Below are 20,164 nucleotides of genomic sequence, written 5' to 3'. Positions count from 1 at the left end.
TGGTTGCCAAACTGCAACATTTGGCAAAGCAGACTTGGAGGGGTGGACTTGGGTTTCGGACTAAAAAGAGTCTCACGATAAAGAAGGGGTGCTGTGAGATTATGCATAAGAATGGAATCTAGAGATCAGAACCAAGGCTCACCGGAAGACCTCGTCTGACTAAGTTCTTTGGCTTAGTTCTACTCACCAACATTACTCCACACTCTATGAAGACCCCACCCCTAATGGTAAACAGTACAACAAAATTAAACAGGATAACCTACTGAACTCTCTACAGAGGAGAGGAACAATAAGGCGTTTAAAAGGAGTCATCAGGGAATTACGTAGATCTGACATAACTCTGGCCGTGCAAGCCACGTGGCCTCCATCTACAAGAAGGAAAAGCTCATGACAAACTGAAGTGACAAGGAGACCATGAAGGGCACCTGGAAGACGGGGAGCTGGGGAGCAGGAAGCCACAGAGTGATAATCGGGAGAGGCTGTCCTAAGGCTGTGGTGTCTGAAAGGTATCACATGACATGTGGAGGGGAGTGTTTCTGAGGGGGAGATTGCTTTTTTTGTTGGAAGGGGTTTTGTTTTGGTTTGTTTCAGACAGGATCCCGTGTTGATGTGGGGTTCCCATCTGTATGCTGTGAATACCATTGGTTAATTAAAGAAGCTACTTTGGGCCTATGGCAGGGCAGAAAAGAGCCAGGTAGGAAACCCAAACAGAGATAGAGAGAGTAGTCAGAGTCACAAGATTTCATGTAGCTGCCGAAGGAGGAAAGATGTCAGCTGCCAGCCAGTAACCTTCCAGTAGGCCACAGTCTCATGATTCACAGATTAATAAAATGGGTTTAATTTAAGATGTAAGAGTTAGCTAGAAATATGCATAAGCTATTGCAAAAGTGTTGAAATTACTATAGTTTCTGTGTTATTATTCGGTCTGAGAGGCTAGGAAATGTACAAGCAGTCTCTGTCTATACTGTGTAACACCACAGGACCTAGAATCCACTATACAAACTATTCTGCCTTCACGTTTGCTGTGACTGTCCTCTCCAGATATTACCAGTGAAGGTTAACGTCCTGAGACATCTGACAGCCACTAAAACATCCTGATGGTACTCGAGACTGAGTTTCATCCTTCCCTAATCCGCATACGGAAGCCCCAGCCCCTGGTGTGAGGCACCTATGGAGGGGCTACAGAAAACATCAGGATTAAATAAAGATGGACGGGGCTACAGAAAGCATCAGCATCAGATGGTAGAGCCTGAGCTGCTTCCCTAGTCACTGTGACATAAGAAAGTTGCAGAAAACAGCCATGTAGGCCTGAACTGTTGGCTCCTTGATTTTCTACTCCCCGCCTCTAGAACTCTAAAGAAAGTAACTTTTGTTGCTGATGTCACCCAGTCTCTAGTGTTTGGTTGAAGCAGCTTTGCCCACAGCCTTATCTTTCTGTGAGAATGAAAGGAGGCTGTAGAGAGAACCTGGATGAAGCTTATTTCTTGGCACTCTCGTTTTCTTGGTAGCAAACTTTGACTTAAAACCTTACATGCCTCAAACTTAACAAAAGTCAATGCAACTCAAAGTTAGGTTCTTCCTCTAAAACCCAAGTGTCTATCCTAAGTGAACCCTGCTCTCTCCCACTGCTGAGCTCTTACCCTCGCCTCTAAACACTCTCCTCTTGCACTTCTTATACAATACACTGGTAAAGATGTTTGTGTCACTGACAGTAAGGTTCTCGCTCTCTTCTCCCCCCTACAATTGTCAGATGAGAGGGATAGTGGGGAGTACTGTCCAAAAGCCTGACACAACTTAAAACAAGCACACATGATAAAAAGGAAAAAAAAAAACCTGAAATGAATCCTGCTGAAATATATTCAAAAATAAATAAAATCTTCATTATTTTAGCTCAAAATTCCTAAAATCAAAGATAGTCCAATTCTACAAAGAAGGAAGAGCATCTCCGACTTCATGGCACCATTTTGGAACCTCATCTGGGTGTTGTTGACAACCTGACCTCCTGCCCAGGCCCCACTGACTGCCTAGCAGCATGGATGCACACTGGCTGACCTGCCCAGCAGCATGTATGCACACTGGCTGACTCCTGCCCAGCAGCACAGATGCATACTGGCTGACTCCTGCCCAGCAGCATGGATGCACAGTGGCTGACCTGCCCAGCAGCATGTATGCACACTGGTGACCTCCTGCCCAGCAGCATGTATGCACACTGGCTGACCTCCTGCCTAGGCCCCACTGCCTGCCCAGCATGTATGCACAGTGGCTGACCTCCTGCCCAGCAGCATGTACGCACACTGGCTGACCTGCCCAGCAGCATGTACGCACACTGGCTGACCTGCCCAGCAGCATGTACGCACACTGGCTGACCTGCCCAGCAGCATGTACGCACACTGGCTGACCTGCCCAGCAGCATGTACGCACACTGGCTGACATGCCCAGCAGCATGGATACACACTGGCTGACCTGCCCAGCAGCATGGATGCACACTGGCTGACCTGCCCAGCTGCATGGATGCACACTGGTGACCTCCTGCCCAGGCCCCACTGCCTGCCCAGCATTTATGCACAGTGAATAAAGCCAACTAGACACTGGGGAAAGAGCAGAATGGCAAAGAGGATCTATCAGACACAAACCCAGCCCCACAGGCTCCATGTTTCCATTCACATCCAGTATTTCTGCATTTGCCCTTCAACGCCCTTTCCCGCAGAAGCCACTAGCAAAAATATGAATAGTTTTTAATAAAGCTAATGTACCTTAAGGTAATCTCTCCATAAGTTAGGCTGGAATGAAACTTCAGCGAGCACACAACAGTAAATAACTGAATCCCTTCCAAAGGATGTTAGGTCAGCAACATACAGTTTTGTCTTCCAACTTAAACAAATATGATTTTAGGCAAGATATATGACACATTCTTCTCACCCAAATCTCTGTTACTTCCCCAAAGTCCCTGCTACACAAGAGGTGATAAGGAAGGGGGTAAGAATTAGACATACAAGCCCCATGTTATTTAAAATGCAACGGAGGGTGTCTTGTTAGGGGAACACAGTTCTGTCGTGAGACACCAATGCTAGGAAACAGCGCTTAGACTAGCAGACTAATGGAGTGACTTGTTTGTTTACTGCATGCATCCATTGTCTAATGTCTACAAGAGTGGTTCTCTGTAAGCTCCAAAGTTTTACCACTATTTCCAAAAAAGCTAGAAATAATTATTATCCATCGTCTTAAAGCCACATTGCCTTTCAAGATTTCAAGCCACAAGATTCAAGCACAACTCAGAGCACTCCACTCTTCTCATGGTGAACAGGCGTGGAGTGTTGATAGTGAATACACATGGCATTGCTGACACCCGCTCAGCTCACCTGCAAACCCCGACGCCCAGTCCTGCAGAGAACAGCTACATGTACTCCATACACCGCACAAACACCTTTTTATTCCTTCCACAATTCTACCCTTGACTGTCTTCCTGGGATCCAGTTCCAGCGCTGAGAAAACTAAGGTCCTGAAACAGTATGCTGAACCCACAGCCATATTTCTCATAAATATGTAAATAAATAGGTAATAAAATGTTTGGCTATGTGATGCCATTTCAAAACCTAAGGGTTGTTCTTATAACTCAACAGGCACACACCTCTGAAAAATCTTTGCAAGACTTCACTAAACCCAAATTCCACATTCAATATAGTCCAGAATGACAACAAGAATCACAAACCTTCAAATCCTGCCAAGTCCAGAAAGGAGATTGAAAGTAATTGAAAAAGTAATTGAAAGTAATTGAAAAGGCCCATACACTGAACTGCATGTCTGACAAGAAAATTCTTTGTTCAGCCATTAGACAAATATGCTTTCCTCCCTTCGCCTAGGGAAGACAACGACGGGCTCTCTCCAGCCAGCTTTCATGGATCTCTCTACATTACACAACTGGCTACAGGGAATAGTTTCCCTTAAACCTGTTTATACAGGAAAAACAGCGGCACGGGTCAGACACTAGACATCTACTTGACAAGTCAGACACACAACTGTGCAAGCTCAAAAAGGAACTGCTGCTGTACAATCCAGGTCGTGAGCAGGGACCTTCCGAGACCCTTTCCTCACACTCGCTTTTGTTTAAAGAGCAAGCACAGAAACTCTCGCATCATCTGACAAGTTCAGAGTCCTCTTCATATTTATGCTCTTCCAAGCAACACATCCAAATGAGGAACTCTTCTGCTCTGGGGCCCAGACCTACACATCATTCTTAGGATGCATTCAACCCTTGCTATTGCAATTAACTTAGCAACAAAAGTACAGCTAGCCCACTCTTCCCATAACCATACAGCACTGAACTTATTTATTATCGTACGATGGTGAAGAGTGCCATCATCAGCTTGTTCAAGGCATAAAAATGCATCAATTCTGCCCAGCCAATCCATCAATCATTTAATTAGATACCTTGTAAATTCTGTCTCCTGCAGATTGCTCAAATCCATCTACAGTTTCCCACTACAAGCACCGAGTCTAGCTGTCATCATCTGCCTCTGCTCCTGGTTCTTTTTAAGAAATTCTCTACTGCAGTAATGTGATCTCCAAAACTGGCCATGTTAAAAAGAACAAAAACAATTCTCATTAAGCACAGGAAAATGGGGTGGGGGATGGGGGAACCACTGTATTCTACCTGACCGCAATCAAATAAAACTACCTATCAACAGCAATAGAAACTACAGAAAGTAAACAAACTCCTGAAGACTAAACAATACACTACTGAATAACTCAATCACTGAAGAAATCAACAAGAAAATTTTTAAAAATGCCAGCACTGAAGGAAAATGAAAACACAACATAAATCTTGCATGTCTGAATCACAAATCTATGATTAAGGAGATCATAGGCGCTAGAGAAGAACCTAATGTTACAGTAAATGGTCATAATGCCAAACTGCCTTCTAACTCTATATTTATTCTCATTGTATAATTGCTTCCAACTTTGGTCAGAGACGCTTCTTTTTGCAGAGGGGAGTGTTTAACACAGAAACTCAGAATGGGTCAACGTGCCAAGCGAAGCAACTGTGACTGCTCAGCTGTAGATGACCAACTATACTGACTTCCCCGATTCAGGGCTCAGACAACATCACAGAAAAGAGAGCAGAGAGACGAGTAAAAGCTAGGAGATAAGGAGAGCTGTGACAGGTGCTGCACACATCAAATTCAAGCACAAAATAGGGAGTGGCCCCAACCCTGGAGGAGCTATGAAGGAGGATGGTTGTAAGGGAGAGGCACGCACTCTCCTCTGAGGATGTCACTGCTAGGCTGTCAATATGCCAATGCATGATGCCACACTCATGTTCATATGCGAAGCATGAGTTTGGCTCAGAGGATTATTAATAACAACAAAGGAGGCCATGAAATTGCAAGAAAGATGGAGTAGGGGACACTAGAGGGAGCTGAAGAAAGACAATAATGGGAGAATATGATCAAGATACACTGTATAAATATATGAAATTATCAGCAGATAAATAAAATATATTATTTGAAAAACAAAAATAACTATACAGAAAAGCATAAAACAGAACATTAAAAATCTCACACCAGAGCTAAGGATTAAACCCTTCATTAATGTCTCAGAAATTTTATTCTAGCGTATAAACAGATTACTCATAACCAGTGAGATCCTATTATAAATCATCTTTGCATTGTTTTGGGTTTCAGCTGGTGGTAGTATTTGGTTTGGTTTAGCTTTTCTTTTTAAGACGAGATCTCACTATATAGCCCAGGCTAGCCACAAACTCATGGGTTTGACCTCGTCCTCCTGAATGCTAACAAACTGTCTTTTTAACCTTATAAATTTCTATCTCAACTTTAGCTCCAACTCAATTTTTCAAAGTAGATGCACAGAAAGCTACTGTATAGATGCAGCATAACTGCCTAAGCAACTTCTCTACTAACACAGACTCCTATTTAACTTGACAGCTGCCTTCAAAGCATTATTAGCTGATCCTTGGTGGAAGTGGTTTTAAGCAAACTGACTTCCATCGAACTAATATAAGAACAATGTTGGAGGAGAGTGTTAATTCCTAAAGAACATCTGATCTAGCTTTTCAAGTAGATTTCCTGGCAAGCTCTCCCAAGACGGCTACTAATCAGTATATACAACATCTACAACAGCAGCATCTGAGTCACTACTAATCAGTATATACAACATCCACAACAGCAGCATCTGAGTCACTACTAATCAGTGTATACAACATCTACAACAGCAGCATCTGAGTCACTACTAATCAGTATATACAACATCTACAACAGCAGCATCTGAGTCACTTTATGTCTTGGCTTTCTCAACCAAATGGTAGCTATAAAATCTGTTGTAGCAATCAAATAGGTTGTTGTGAGACTCAAACTCATGAAGCAAAACTTGAACTAAAAGTCAAGAAACTATACAAATATAGCTGGTATCTTCAAAGGTTCTATTAACAAAAGATAAGTTTAATTTTAAAAGTTGCTTAAGGCCTTTTTTTAACACATCTGGCAAGTTTAAGCATTATTTCAATAGCTTTAATGTGCAAAGTATTTTAGATAAATCACATATAATCTGTTCAATTATACAGTAATATGATATAAACTACTAGTGTTTCAATTTTTAGCAGATAACATATCAGGCATGAATGTACAGGTGACATTTTTGTTAATGTTTTTTTTTCACGAGGAAAAGCATGTTCTATAAAATATTCAAATGGCATAGCAAGGTACTTCATATATCATTTAATAATAAAGATGGGTTCTGAAGACTATATTAAATGATGATGTCACTGTGCAAACATCACGGAGTGCGCCTATATGGGCCTCTATGAATAGGCTATGGCTCGCAGACTGTGAATCTGTACAGTTTGTCACTAAGTTGTACATTGCATTAAGTACAACAAAATGGGATTTATAAATCTAAACACACTCAAACACAGAATAAGCAGAGTAGAAGTATGGTATAGAGATGTACCATATAGTGTGCTTATGCAGGCACTTCCTCACATAGAGCCGGCAGGTCTCTAAGTGTCTGTGGGTGAGTCAGTGAGCACCGAGTGATGGGACAGGTTGCGGACATTACTCACGACTCTAAATACCATGCACTTGGGCTGCACCAAATTAATTTTTTTCCTTTCTTTAATAAAAGATTGAAATACAGCAAAGCTACACGAACATATTTGCTTTATACTCTCATTCTATAAGTTTTTTCTACATCAAAGGTTTTATTTTTCCTCTCTTTTTTTTTTTTTTTTGGTTAAAAACTCACGTATTACCTGAGGGCTACACTGTGTCAGAACCATCAGTATTGCTGCTTCTTCCTCCGCATCTTGTCAGTGGAGGGTCTTCAGTGGCTGTGAGATCTGTTATCCCACGCTAACAAGGTCTCCCTAAATGCCTTCCCAAGAGCCTACTAGGCTCTCCTTGAGGGAGTGCTGCTGCTGGTGCTGTGGTCCATGCTTTCAGATGTAGCAGCCCAGTAAGGCCTCCCCAAGCTGCTACAGCACCATTCACTATCAATTTTCTTGGGGCGTTCTTTTTTCTTTTCTTGCAAATATTTTTCTTCTTGCTGCTTCTTGACTTTTGTGTTCAGTAAGCATTAGAAAGTTTTCAACTCCATAATAATTACAAAACCAAAATCACATATATGTTTCATCAATGCTCACTTAGCCCTCTCCTCAAATACAATCATCATTAATCATCTCTTACTCTTGTCACAGATTATGTCTCAAACATACTTTCTTTTCATTCAGTAACTTCACTAGACACACACAGAGGACAGCTTCTAGGAGCTGGGAATCTCCTACTAGGCCCAAACTCAGACAGCAATTTCTCTGTCCCATACTTATTTTTTAATGCAAATGGAAATATACATTGTTGTCACTTGCTTTTTTAATAATATACATCTTTTCATATCAATATACAATAATATCAGAACGATATTTTAGAAAGCAAATTTTATGGGTAAGCCTTAAATATACCTGTTTTGTAGGCACCACCTACAGAACTCGTTTTTCACCCCATCAGAAATGTTGACCTTCACTGTCAGTATCTTCAAATTCTCTCCACGGTTAATGGCCAGAATCTGACACAAACATATGACAAAGACTGATAATCAATGAAACAATGATAAACTTAACCAGTCTATATTTATAAAAACAAATTAAGCATTTATCTAGCCAAGAACATATCATTTTTATTTTTTATTTACAAAGGAATGTATTAAAAAAAAATTTATACATTCTTAAACTAATTCTTCTCTCTTACAAAGAAAATCATAATGAGAGCTGGGAAATGGGTCGGTGTGTGCTACACAAGCACGAGAACCTAAGTTAAGATCCCCCAAGCCCACATAAAGGTATGCACATGGGCACATGAACAAACACATGCAGACATACTACCTTTTTAGTTATTTTTATAACTGATGTTCTGAATTATGCCAATTGATTACAAAGACCTCATGATTATCTCAATAGATTCAGAAACATCCGATAAAATCTAGCAGCCCTTTCTGATGAAAGCACTCAATAAACTAGGAGCTGAATGCATCTTCTTCAACATAGAAATCAGAGTCAGAGGCAGAAACTGCAGCTACAAGTATGTAATGATATAAGGCAGAATTACAGCAAAGGAAGTAGGTCAACACTGAGAGAAGCAAGAGAAAAGAGTAAGAATGCAAGGTGTCCTGAAAGAGTACAAAGGACGAGGTGTAAAGCCATGAGCTAAGGATGAATCCGCAGAAGGAAGATGCAGATGGGATGATGAAGGGACAACAGCTATGGCAGTGCTGCTTTCCCACGGCCTGTCAGCACATCGTCCATCTGTCTTCTGGGGGATTATATGCTGGCATAGTCACATGGAAGATGATAAAAAGTAGGGTTCACTACCTCAGATACTAGAAACTAGTTATGACCCAGCAGCAACCCTCGGGCACACAAGAACCTAAAAAGTCCTTAAAACACAGAGTACTTTTCAAACTAGCATTCTAAAAGGACTCTGCTTTCTCAGGCTTGAGTACTATCATCTCCAGAAGACTGTATCAATCATAAATAAATACTAGATATGACATGTATGAAACAAAATAGTTTAAATACATACACACACACTGAAACACACACACAAAATATGATACCAAAGTCATTCTTGCAAAATGAATTTTAGTAAGTTCATATGATCACTGATACATTTTTAGATATATAGTCTGTGTGTGTGTGTGTGTGTGTGTGTGTGTGTGTGTGTGTGTGTGTGTAATATGGAATGGAAGAAGACAGGGCCTCCCACACTCTAGGCAACCACTTTACCAGAACTACGCCCTCAGCCATCACTGTGGGTAATATTGCAAGTCATTGTTTTACTATCCTATATTTGTAATCTAAAAATAAATAAATCCATGTCCATTACACCTAAACTTTATAAATTATGTGTTTCATCACCTATAACAAATCCAGGGCACAAAAAAGTAAAATAAGCAACTTTAGATAAAAAGTAATGGGGCTGGAGAGATGGCTCAGTGGTTAAAAGCACTTGCAGCTCTTACAGAGGACCAGAGTTTGCTTCCCAGCACCCACATAGAGCTTTACAACCATCTGTAAACTCCAGTTCCGGGGAATCCAGTGTCAGTGTCCTCTTCTGGTCTCTGTGGGCAAACAGGCATGCCACGTGGTGCATATACATATATGCAAGCAAAAAATTTATACACATAAAAGTTTAAAAGTAATTAAAAAGTAATGAACTATTTCAACTTTTCAAGGACAGTGCCCATGTCATCACCATATTTCAAAATCCACCACAATATGAATACTCAAGAAATATTTGTGGGATGAATGAATCATGTTACAATGAGAAAAAAGGTGAGTTTCATGTTTGCATAACCATATATTTAAAATTACATTGTAATAATCAAATAATTAATTATCACACAAAGGGTAAAGAATTCTAACATGTTTTATTAGCCTCTCTATACAGGCTGTAAAATGTAGACAGGGAGAAAATCATTTTCAAATGATTCACGAGGACCTTCACCCTGGGAGAATACTGGTCAGTCTCTCAATTCAAATCACCCCCTTGCCTCTCTAAAGAACCATAAAACCAACAAAAATAATAAATGAAATACCACAAGACATGTTTGCATCCATAGAACACAGAGAATTAGACTGGCATCAGATTTCTCACATATAAAACAGCATTCAAATTTTGGGATAGCCGGTTCACAACACTGTGAGTCACCATATGTCATACACATGGTGAAGAGTGTACATTTTATACTGTGGACATTTTACAACAGTTACAGTTAAAAAGAAAAATGAATTATAACTCCCCAACAAAATAAAATCTACAGCAGTCTAACTTTATTAGACCTGCTCCACATGAAATATTAGTGTTGCTAAGGCTGGAATGAAAAACGCTAACCCACAGCTCAAAGCCATATAAAGAAATATAGAACACTGGTTATAGTAACTATATATGTAAACAGAAAAACCAGTACATTGTAATTTTCTCTTGAAACACCTCTCCTGCCACTGTGCTATTTAAATTACATTCTGCACAGTATACTGCCTATGACCACATTTAGTAAAATAAATAAATAAATAAATAAATAAATAAATAAATACTTAGGGAGATACAAGCTAAAAAATGAAATCAGAAGGCTGAGGTATAATGACTATGTATGATTCATGAAACCAAATGAGACCATATATACTGTATTCTAAATCAGGCATTGGACTGTAATTGTCTTGGGAACGATCTGTGCTCACACTAAGCCCACTGAAAGCAGGGTGTAATGGACCTCTGTAGTGATACTTCATTTGTATTTTAATAAATAAAATTTTCCTGAAGTTCAGAGAGTAGAACAGCCGCACTGATCAGCCTTACAGACCAGGCAGTGGTGACACACACCTTTAATCCCAGTAGCCACACTAGTTTGGCCACAGAAACCAGGCAGTAGTGGTGCGCACCTTTAATCACCAGCAGTAGAGGGGAATATAAAACTGGAGGAGACTGCGCTCAGTCAAGCAGTCTCCTTCTGAGATCCCTGGAGGCAGGATCGTCATTTCAGGCTCAGGGAGAGGTGAGGGCCAGTGGCTGGCTGTTTGCTTTTCTGACTTCAGGCTGAGCCCTAATTCCTGTCTCTGGGTTTTTATTAATCGTGCTTCAGCCTCACCAGACAGATGCAAGTGATGTGTGCTGTCACACTGCCAGCTCTAGTAAGAATTTCCGTGTCACTGACTTCTAGGGTCTTCAGTTGTTGGGCAGCTGGCCCAATCCCTGCGTCAGGGCGTGGCTTGCTCCAGCGGGGTAGCCATGCCCCTTAAATAGGATTGGGGAGCCGGAAGGTGCCCCGTTCGTTTGCCCCCGCGCTCACTCCGCTGGACCCTTGGTTCTGTAAGTTCCCTTACCTCCCTTTGTATTAAAATTGAATAATTATAAAAGGACCTATTTTTGGTTATTTCCAATCTTCGCCGCATCATCAAAGGAAGATGTGAGAATTAAACTAATAAGAGGCTGAAAACTATGGGCCAGGCAGTGTTTTAAAAGAATACAGTTTCCGTGTGTAATTATTTCGGGGTTGTAAGCTAGCCGGGCGGCGGGTGGCGGGACGCAGCCCCGCCGCTTCTCACTACATTCAGTTCTCCATTTGTGAAGTCAGAAAATATAATATTTTTACAAGTTTTATATAAACTAATAAAATAGTTGGCATAAACTTTAAATTTTTAATAAAAGTATTATCATTATTACTACTATGGGAGGCAGGTTCTTATTTACCTGGTGATGGTGGATGTTCTTTATGTTGCAGGAAAAGTTCTGGTAAAGTTGAAACTTACCAACATCTTTCTCATTTACTTTTTTTGAGGATACTTTTGCAAAGCGATGACTGGATACAAATGTATCTATGTTGGCACCTGATCAGATATACAAATATTAAAAATCAAACATTGATGTGTGCTTTACATTTTATAAGTTTATATGAAAGGAAGGAAAGAAAAATGTTAAGCCATTACCAAATGAAATTTGGCTAATGATGCCCAAGTAAGAAACTGGCATTACTATCCCATCAAAAGGGACTCTGCCAGCTTGCACTTTAATCTCAACACAGGGGAACTCTGAGTTAGAGGCCAGACTGGGTCTACATAGCAAGTTCCAGGGCAGCTAGGGCTATACAGGGAAATCCTGTCTCAAAACAAATAAACAATGAGACTAGATACACCCTGAAGATCAATCTATGCATCAAAACAAACCATCCAAAAATGCCTGAGTTCAGATAATATCTATGAACACCAAAATACTGAAATGACTGCTAGGAATCAAAACCAATCATCTAGTCACACTTCTCTAGTCGTTAGGGCCAAAAGGGTACCAGACACAATATGGAAAACTGGGAACACTGGGTTTAAACAGGGGTTCTTAACCCTTTTGAAGCTGCATATTAGATATTTATATTATAACTCACAAGCAGTAAGCACAAGCAAACAGCTATAAAGTAGCAATAAAACTTTATGGTTGGGGTCACCACAACATGAGAAACTGCATTAAAGGGTGCAGAATTAGGAAGCTTGAGAACCACTGGGCAAGACAGCTGTTAAAGGGTAGGCTCACAACCAAACACTATAAAACTGATACATAAAGAGAGAGGAGGAAAGAGGGAGAGGAGGGAGTGGAGTGAGAGGAGGGAGAGGGAGGGGAGCTGGCGATGAGGAGAGAATGAGAAGGGAGGGGAAGAAGGAAAGAAAGGGGCTTTATTAATCAATGTCTGTCCTAGCCAGAAGCTGGAAACACCTAAATGCCCCTCAACCAAAGAATGGATAAGGAAATGTGATACATTTACACAATGGAGTATACATAGCAGAGCAAAATAACGACATCTTGGAATTTTGCAGGAAATGGATGGAGCTAGAAAACATCATTTTGAGTGAGGCAACCCAGACACAGAAAGACAATTATCACATGTACTCACTCATAGGTGGTTTTTAAACATAAAGCAAAAAAAACCAGCTCACAAATCACAATCTCAGAGAACTTAGACAATAATGAGGACCCTAAGAGAGACATACATGGATTTAATCTACATGAAAAGTAGAAAAATACAAGATCTCCTGAGTAAATTGGGAGCATGGGGACCTTGGGAGAAAGGAAGGGGAGAGGCAGGGAGGGAGCAGAGAAAAATGTAGAGCTCAATAAAAATCAGAAAAAAAAAGTCAATGTCTGTCTCTGTTCCACTGCCCTACCCCTCTGTCTCAGTATCCTGCCTCTGCCTCCCCAGTGTTAGGATTCAAGGCTTGTGCCACTACACCTGATTTAAAAGCTCTTTCACAGGAGATCAAAACTGTAAGCTCTGACAAAAGCACTCCAACCTCCTAAAACTAGACTGTGATGCCACAGCCGAGCTGTTCTCTCCAAAAGCTAAAATGCACGTTGGATCAGTATTTCATCCATACCTGGCATCAAACATTGTCAAGGCAACCCAACACAGACATAATGATTGGTTTATCAATTTAGCTGGATTTAGAACACCCAAGAGAGGCCGGGCGGTTGGTGGCGGCACACGCCTTTAATCCCAGCACTTGGGAGGCAGAGGCAGGCGGATCTCTGTGAGTTCGAGACCAGCCTGGTCTACAAGAGCTAGTTCCAGGACAGGCTCCAAAGCCACTGAGAACCCTGTCTCGAAAAAACCAAAAAAAAAAAAAAAAAAAAAAAAAAAACAAAAAAACACCCAAGAGATTAGTGAGGTACACGCAGGGACACTGGCATGCCTGTGACGGTACTGTCAAAGGGTAAGACTGGGAAAGACGCACCATAGATGTGGACAGCACCATTCCCATGATGGAATGGTTGAATAAAGGGAAAGGAAGAAAGGCAAGCAGCCCTGGCTGCCATCATGTGAACTGCTCAGCTCCCCACACCCACTTACCATGATGGCCTGAGCCCTCTGAAGCCATGAGCCAAAGTAAAACTTTCCTCCATTAAGTTGTTTACATCAGGCCTCTCACCACAGTGACACAAGAGGAACTAACAGAACAGGAGATCCAGAAAGGAATAACAAGCTAGCACGCAAAACAAAAGCAATGCCACCTGCTCCAAAGGAGCCACAAACCCCTCCCAACATACATCTTGTCAGGCCACTGGCTAACTGTATCCATCGGAGCCTCCAACTGGAACATCCGAGGATAAAGAGGACAGGAAGGCAGAGTCCCAGGCCCTCCCTACCACAATCCAATTAAAACTTCAACCGGGCTGGACAGATGGCTCAGCAGTTAAGAGCACCAGCTGCTCTTCCAGACGACCAGGGTTCAATTTCCCAGCTACCACATGGCAGCTCACAACTGTCTGTGACTCCAGTTCCAGGGGACCTGACACCCATGGCAAAATATCCAATGCAGTTAAATTAAAAAATTAAAAACAAAAACAACTTTAACTATTTACATATTAGGGTTTTACTGTTTGGGCAAATTTAGTTTAAAAAAGAAAAGCCTGAAGACCAGTTTTAAATGAACACTGGGTTAGCACTAACCATGAAGCCTTAATAGTGTGAATCCCACAAAACAGAAAGCTCCCCACCAAAAAAAAAAAAAAAATACTTACAAGTCCCGAATGAAGTTAAGCGTTGTCCTTGTCTTTAGCATAATGTCTGCTAAAATGTGTTGTATTCCTGTCTCAATATCCTTGAGTTCGGAAAGGCCTTTAGGAGGGTAGAAGGAGACCAGAAGCAGGAAAGTGTAAGATTAGCTGTAAGGTCTATAATTAGACATATTAAATTAAATTCCAGTTACTATAAAATCTTAATCTAACAAACTTAGGAAAGAAAACGCCATGGAGTGACTCACTTGCCACACCCAAAGCACCACAGCTCTAGGGGCAATGTGCAGGCCCTTCCTAACACTGTGGCACTGTGAGCACAAAGCTGGTCGGCTCTCTTGGCTCTACCACTTACCAATTCTGGGACCTGGAAGAGGTTATTTGCATTCTCCGCCTCAGTTCCCCTTAAATATTGAGTAATCATACTTTCCTCATCTAGTTACAAAGATTAAATGTTGTAAGATACATGTATGCATCAATCATAACCCAAGATACGAAATTTTATGGGTTATAAAAATTTGCCCTTTCAAGCAATTTATTAATATTGATATTTTAGCATGAGGCCTTTCCAGGGTGTAAGTGCTCCATCTGAATTTCTCATATTTCATAAAGACAATCCCAGACATTCGTCTTCACAGGGAACGTCTACAGGCACATGAAATAGCTGCAAGCACTTCCCACTGGCTAATCCACAGCACTAGTTTGGACGCAGTGCGGCCCCTGGGGTGTCATCGCAGACTAGAGAGTCTTTGCATTGTGTTCTTTCATTTCTCTTGTCTTCATTGTTTCATTTGCATTTTGCTGTTGTGAATTTACAACAAGGCTTGAATTACAGAAGCACTGAATGTCATAAGTATGTATTTCTGTGATCACAGTTTCATGAGTAAAAGGTAGAAAAAACAAAGAAAACAGGACAAACAACTTATTCTGGCATATTTAGTAAAGACAAAAATACCTACTTGGTTTGTGTTATAATAATTTATGGTAATGCTGAAGTAGTACTTACTTTAAAGAAACATGAATTGAAATTAATAAGAATTCTACTTACACTTTAGAAGAATTTCTATATGAGGAAAAATTTAGTGACAAATTACTTTTACAATTATGGAAACCTGCCGGGCGGTGGTTGGCGCACGCCTTTAATCCCAGCACTTGGGAGGCAGAGGCAGGCGGATATCTGTGAGTTCGAGGCCAGCCTGGTCTACAAGAGCTAGTTCCAGGACAGGCTCTAAAAAAGCTGCAGAGAAACCCTGTCTCGAAAAAAACCAAAAAAAGAAAAAAGAAAAAAAAAACAATATGGAAACCTGTGTATGCTAACGATTTAGAATGGCTGTAGCACACAGTATGAATTCTCCCTGGATGGATCTCAAACTAAGAAAAACTATTCACTCTGCACTAACACCTAGAGCCTATAGTGATATTTTATTTATGTTTAGTAAATAAAACTTGCCTAAAGATTAGGAGGGCAACTAGAAGTCAGGCAGTGGTGGTACACACCTTTAATCCCAAGATTTGAGAGGCAGAGGCAGACAGATTTCTGTGAGTTCAAGGCCACCCTGGGCTACACAAGCTCAAGGCAGAAAACAAATCCAGGTGGTTCACACTTTAACCCCCGGTACCAGGAAGCCAACACCTTTAATCCCAACACTAGAAGAAATATTAAACAGGAGAGGCTCGGTTGGCTTAGTCCTCTTAGTCTGTGGTCGTGCAGCCTTGGAGGTAAGACTTCTCTAATGGCTTGGCTGTTCTGCTTTTCTGGTTTTCGGGCTGAACCTGTCTCTGGGTTTTATTACTCGTTGTGACAGGAGCCCCAAGCACCATCCGAGCACCATTACACAGAGAAGTGCACCAGCAGGATGACAGCTCAGTGGCACAAGTGGTCTAGAGTGAACCACTACTGAAGGCAGTGGACCGAGATGAAGGGCCTCGCACGGGGAAGAGCACCCCCACAAAGTCCCACACACACGCGGTGTGAATCTTTATAATTAAATTACATAGTCTAAGGACTGTCCCTGGGTCAAAGGTGCAGGTTCTTAGATGGCAGGAGCAATGCAGATGACGGACAAAAGCTTTGTACAACCACTGATAGGAAGAGTCCGTGTTACCTCTCTGGAGCAGTGGCTCTCACAGGAAGGCAGAAATTACAAGTCATCTGGGCAGTGTTTCCTATTGTGTGCCTATCTGCTCCAGCCAGAAAGACTGAAAAACACTGTGCACATGTCTGAAAAAAGCCCCACTCCTGGTTATTCTTTTTTTTTTTTTTTTTTTTTTTTGGTTTTTCGAGACAGGGTTTCTCTGCAGCTTTTTTTAGAGCCTGTCCTGGAACTAGCTCTTGTAGGACCAGGGCTGGCCTCGAACTCACAGAGATCCGCCTGCCTCTGCCTCCAGAGTGCTGGGATTAAAGGCGTGCACCACCACCGGCCCGGCTCCTGGTTATTCTTTTAAGCTGACTACAGGCTCCAAGGTGAGCATTTCAAGACGAAAAATGAACAAAGAAGGAAACAGTGAACCAGAAAAATCAAATAATAAAATTTATACAGTAACAGGATCTGAGACGTCTTGGAATAACAACTGTGACTACAAAAAAAATTTTTTTTTGAAAAGCCAGCATTTCTTTCATCTGTACTTAAGCCTTCTCACAGTACCAGCACCATCAGGCCCATCAACACAGAGATGCTTAGATCCCAGGACAATGCCCATCTGTGGTACTGTATAGATTTTCATTCAGATCAAGTTCTTAGTCTGCAGAAAGTAAGAAATGTCTACTACTGAGAGAGAAAAGAGAAAAAAAAAACCAAAATATCTGGCTTTCAAAAATATTCCTCTGAAGAATAATGGGAATTATTAAAATATTTCTTTAGAAAAAAACAACATGATAATAGAACTGAGTGATCATGTATATGTGTAGAACATGAAGAGTGAGGGGAAGTGAGAAAGAAGAAAACATTTAAACAAAATGTAAAAGCAGCATATGGTGGTTTGAAAGAGAATGTTCCCATGGCATCCGAACCCTTGGTCCCCAGCTAGTGGCCTTGCTGGGAGAAGCACTCGCTGGACAGGCTTTGAGTGTCTACAGCCTCACCTTACATTCAGTTGCTCAGTGCGTCATACCTGTGGTTGAAGATGTGAGCTCTCGGCTTACTGCAGTTGCCTAGCCATAAAAGACTCTCATCCCTTTGGAACTGAAAGCTAAAACAAAACTCTCTTTCCCAGAAGTTGTTTTGATCGTAGTGTTTATAACAGCAACAGAAAAGTGCTAACACAGTACAACGCTATTTGGAACTAAGCATAATTCTCTGTATTTGAGATTAGATAAAGCCAAGAGAAAGTCCCACCTCACTGTGTCTGTAAGAACCACAGTGACAGCCGGGCAGTGGTGGCGCACACCTTCAATCCCAGCACTCGGAGGCAGAGGCAGACAAATCTCTGTGAGTTCGAGGCCAGCCTGGTCTACAGAGCTAGTTCCAGGACAGACTCCAAAGCTACAGAGAAACCCTCTCTCAAAAGGAAATAAAAAAAAAAAAAAAAGAATTACAGTGACAAACCAAATGTCACTATTTGTAAAATTAAATAAATAAATTTTTTAAAAAGGTTGTGGACAGGATAATTTCATCTGAGAAAAAGGACATGGGGAGCTAGAGAGATGGCTTGTGGTTAAGAGCACTTGCAACTCTTGCAAAGGACAAGAATTGTGTCCCGGCACACATGCCGAAAGGCTCATAACCATCTGCTACCCCAGCTCCAAAGGATCCAACACGCTATTGTCTCCACAAGCACCCGCATTTATGTGTGCAGACACATAAAAGTAAAAATAAAATCTTAAAAAAGAGAGAGAGAACCACAGTGACAATGGTGGTCCTGAGCTAGTCACATGATCAGAAGTGTCACTACCTGGTATCAACCATCATATATCATCATATGTGACAATTAAAAGGGATGTGGAACAGGATTCATGTTTACACTATAGAATAGTGCTGCTTTTAACTCTGGCCAGAGAAGCATCTTTGCAGTGGGCTGAAGCTCATAGAGACTACTAACTAATCACAGCATTGAGAGTAAGTGACTGTGGAGTGTGTCCCCTCAAATGGACCCCACAAATCCCAGAGAACAGGAAAGGGGGCAGATAGGGAAGAGGGCTGTGAAATGCTGAGTCTGGGACATGACATAGCCACTGTACTCCTGAACTCACTGCTGTAATGGTTCCCTGCACAAGGTCAAGCCAAGAAGATCACTCAGTATTCCAGCAGGAGCAGTAACAGACACAGTAAGTTATATAACAACAAACAAGAAAGAGCAACAAAAGCAAAAGGAGGAAACATGAGGGATGAAGATGGGATGAGCACATGTTGAGGAGTTGCCAGGGCAGTGAGAGGAGGGAGGTGGGTGGAGACAGATGAACCTGTCAAAGAACAAAAGAATTTTTTAAGAGAGGTGGTTAACAAAGGCCTGTTTGGTAGGAATGCAGTATACCTGGGAACCAAAGAGACCACTGTATCAAAGAAGACAGAAAAACAGAAGGCAAAAGAATCAGCCACAAGGAACAATAGGCAGAAATCTCGCTGCAGCTGTTCTCCGTGATGGGCAGACCACCCCCACCACTACAGTGAATCTAAAGGCTGGACTACTCAGCCTCAGCTGCAGTTAAAATATGAAATGCAATCAGCAAAAGGCAGGCCCGGGTCTGCAGGAGAAAAGGCGTGCACAGGGACCTGGGTCCATCCCCAGCACCCTTCCCAGAGAGTAAATGTGTAACTAAATGCAGCAACGTATAGCAAATCGAAAATTAGAAACTAAATGTAAATCATTGAAAATACAACTACAAATAAGCATTAAAAATTAAACACATTTGGATTGTATTCATTTTAATCCATCTCTAACTTCAAATAATTCTTTCCATTACCATCCTTTCTCAAACAAATTAAGATGTATATGTTTCGGTGAACAGATAATTTGTATTTTACGGACACATATACTCAATTTTTAAAATCATAAATTCACATTTTCTGGAATATGGCTGATATATTTCTCTATAATTATGGACATGGCATGGATTTTGTTATCACAGACTGCCCCCTGTTGATGTGTGAGTCTCCCAATGTAAAGGATCAACAGAAAGTAAAAGAAAAACTAGAACTGCGACGGAGAAATAAGGACTAGAGTTGGAGTTAACATGCAGTTGTATGGCTAAGTAAGCCTGGAAATCTAACGTACAGCATAAGGATTTCATCACTATACAGCATACAAGCATTTGCCTAGAAAATAAATTTTAGGTGCTCTTATCACCAAAGAAGAAAAAAGTAAGCTGTGTCAGACAGTACACATATTAATTTCATTTCAGGTCAATTTTGTTTGACTACAGAAATTAGTTAATTTTATATATATATATATTCAAAACATTATATATCCTGATATATATAATTACTTAAACATAAAAGAATCAATTTTTTTTTGAGAAATCTATAATTTCACTTTGAAGATGAGGCAAGAAAACTGCAAATTCGAGTCAAGACTGAATAGTAAGCCTCCAAAAAGCAATAATCTTTTAGATCTTTTTCTTGTGCCCTGTCTCACACTCTCTCACCCAAAGGCCAGAATATATTTGG

The 20,164-nt window shown here is 41.1% G+C and overlaps 1 protein-coding gene across 1 annotated transcript in view; it reads right to left on the bottom strand.

The window, feature by feature from the left end:
- Nucleotides 1-312: 312 nt before the first annotated feature.
- Nucleotides 313-20,164, bottom strand: part of LOC119807298 (S1 RNA-binding domain-containing protein 1-like) — a 60,452-nt gene continuing 40,600 nt past the window's right edge. Inside the window, exons 11-14 of the mRNA XM_042054546.1 lie at nucleotides 14,568-14,669; nucleotides 11,754-11,890; nucleotides 7,970-8,073; nucleotides 313-368 (exon numbers count right to left, since the gene is read on the bottom strand). Coding sequence (XP_041910480.1) covers nucleotides 14,667-14,669 — 3 coding nt within the window. The 3' untranslated portion in view covers nucleotides 313-368; nucleotides 7,970-8,073; nucleotides 11,754-11,890; nucleotides 14,568-14,666. The remainder of the gene's footprint in view (nucleotides 369-7,969; nucleotides 8,074-11,753; nucleotides 11,891-14,567; nucleotides 14,670-20,164) is intronic.

This window comes from Arvicola amphibius, chromosome 2 (genome assembly GCF_903992535.2).
Source record: "Arvicola amphibius chromosome 2, mArvAmp1.2, whole genome shotgun sequence".
Taxonomy (NCBI): Eukaryota; Metazoa; Chordata; class Mammalia; order Rodentia; family Cricetidae; genus Arvicola; species Arvicola amphibius.
This window is presented reverse-complemented; position numbering and strand designations above follow the sequence as displayed.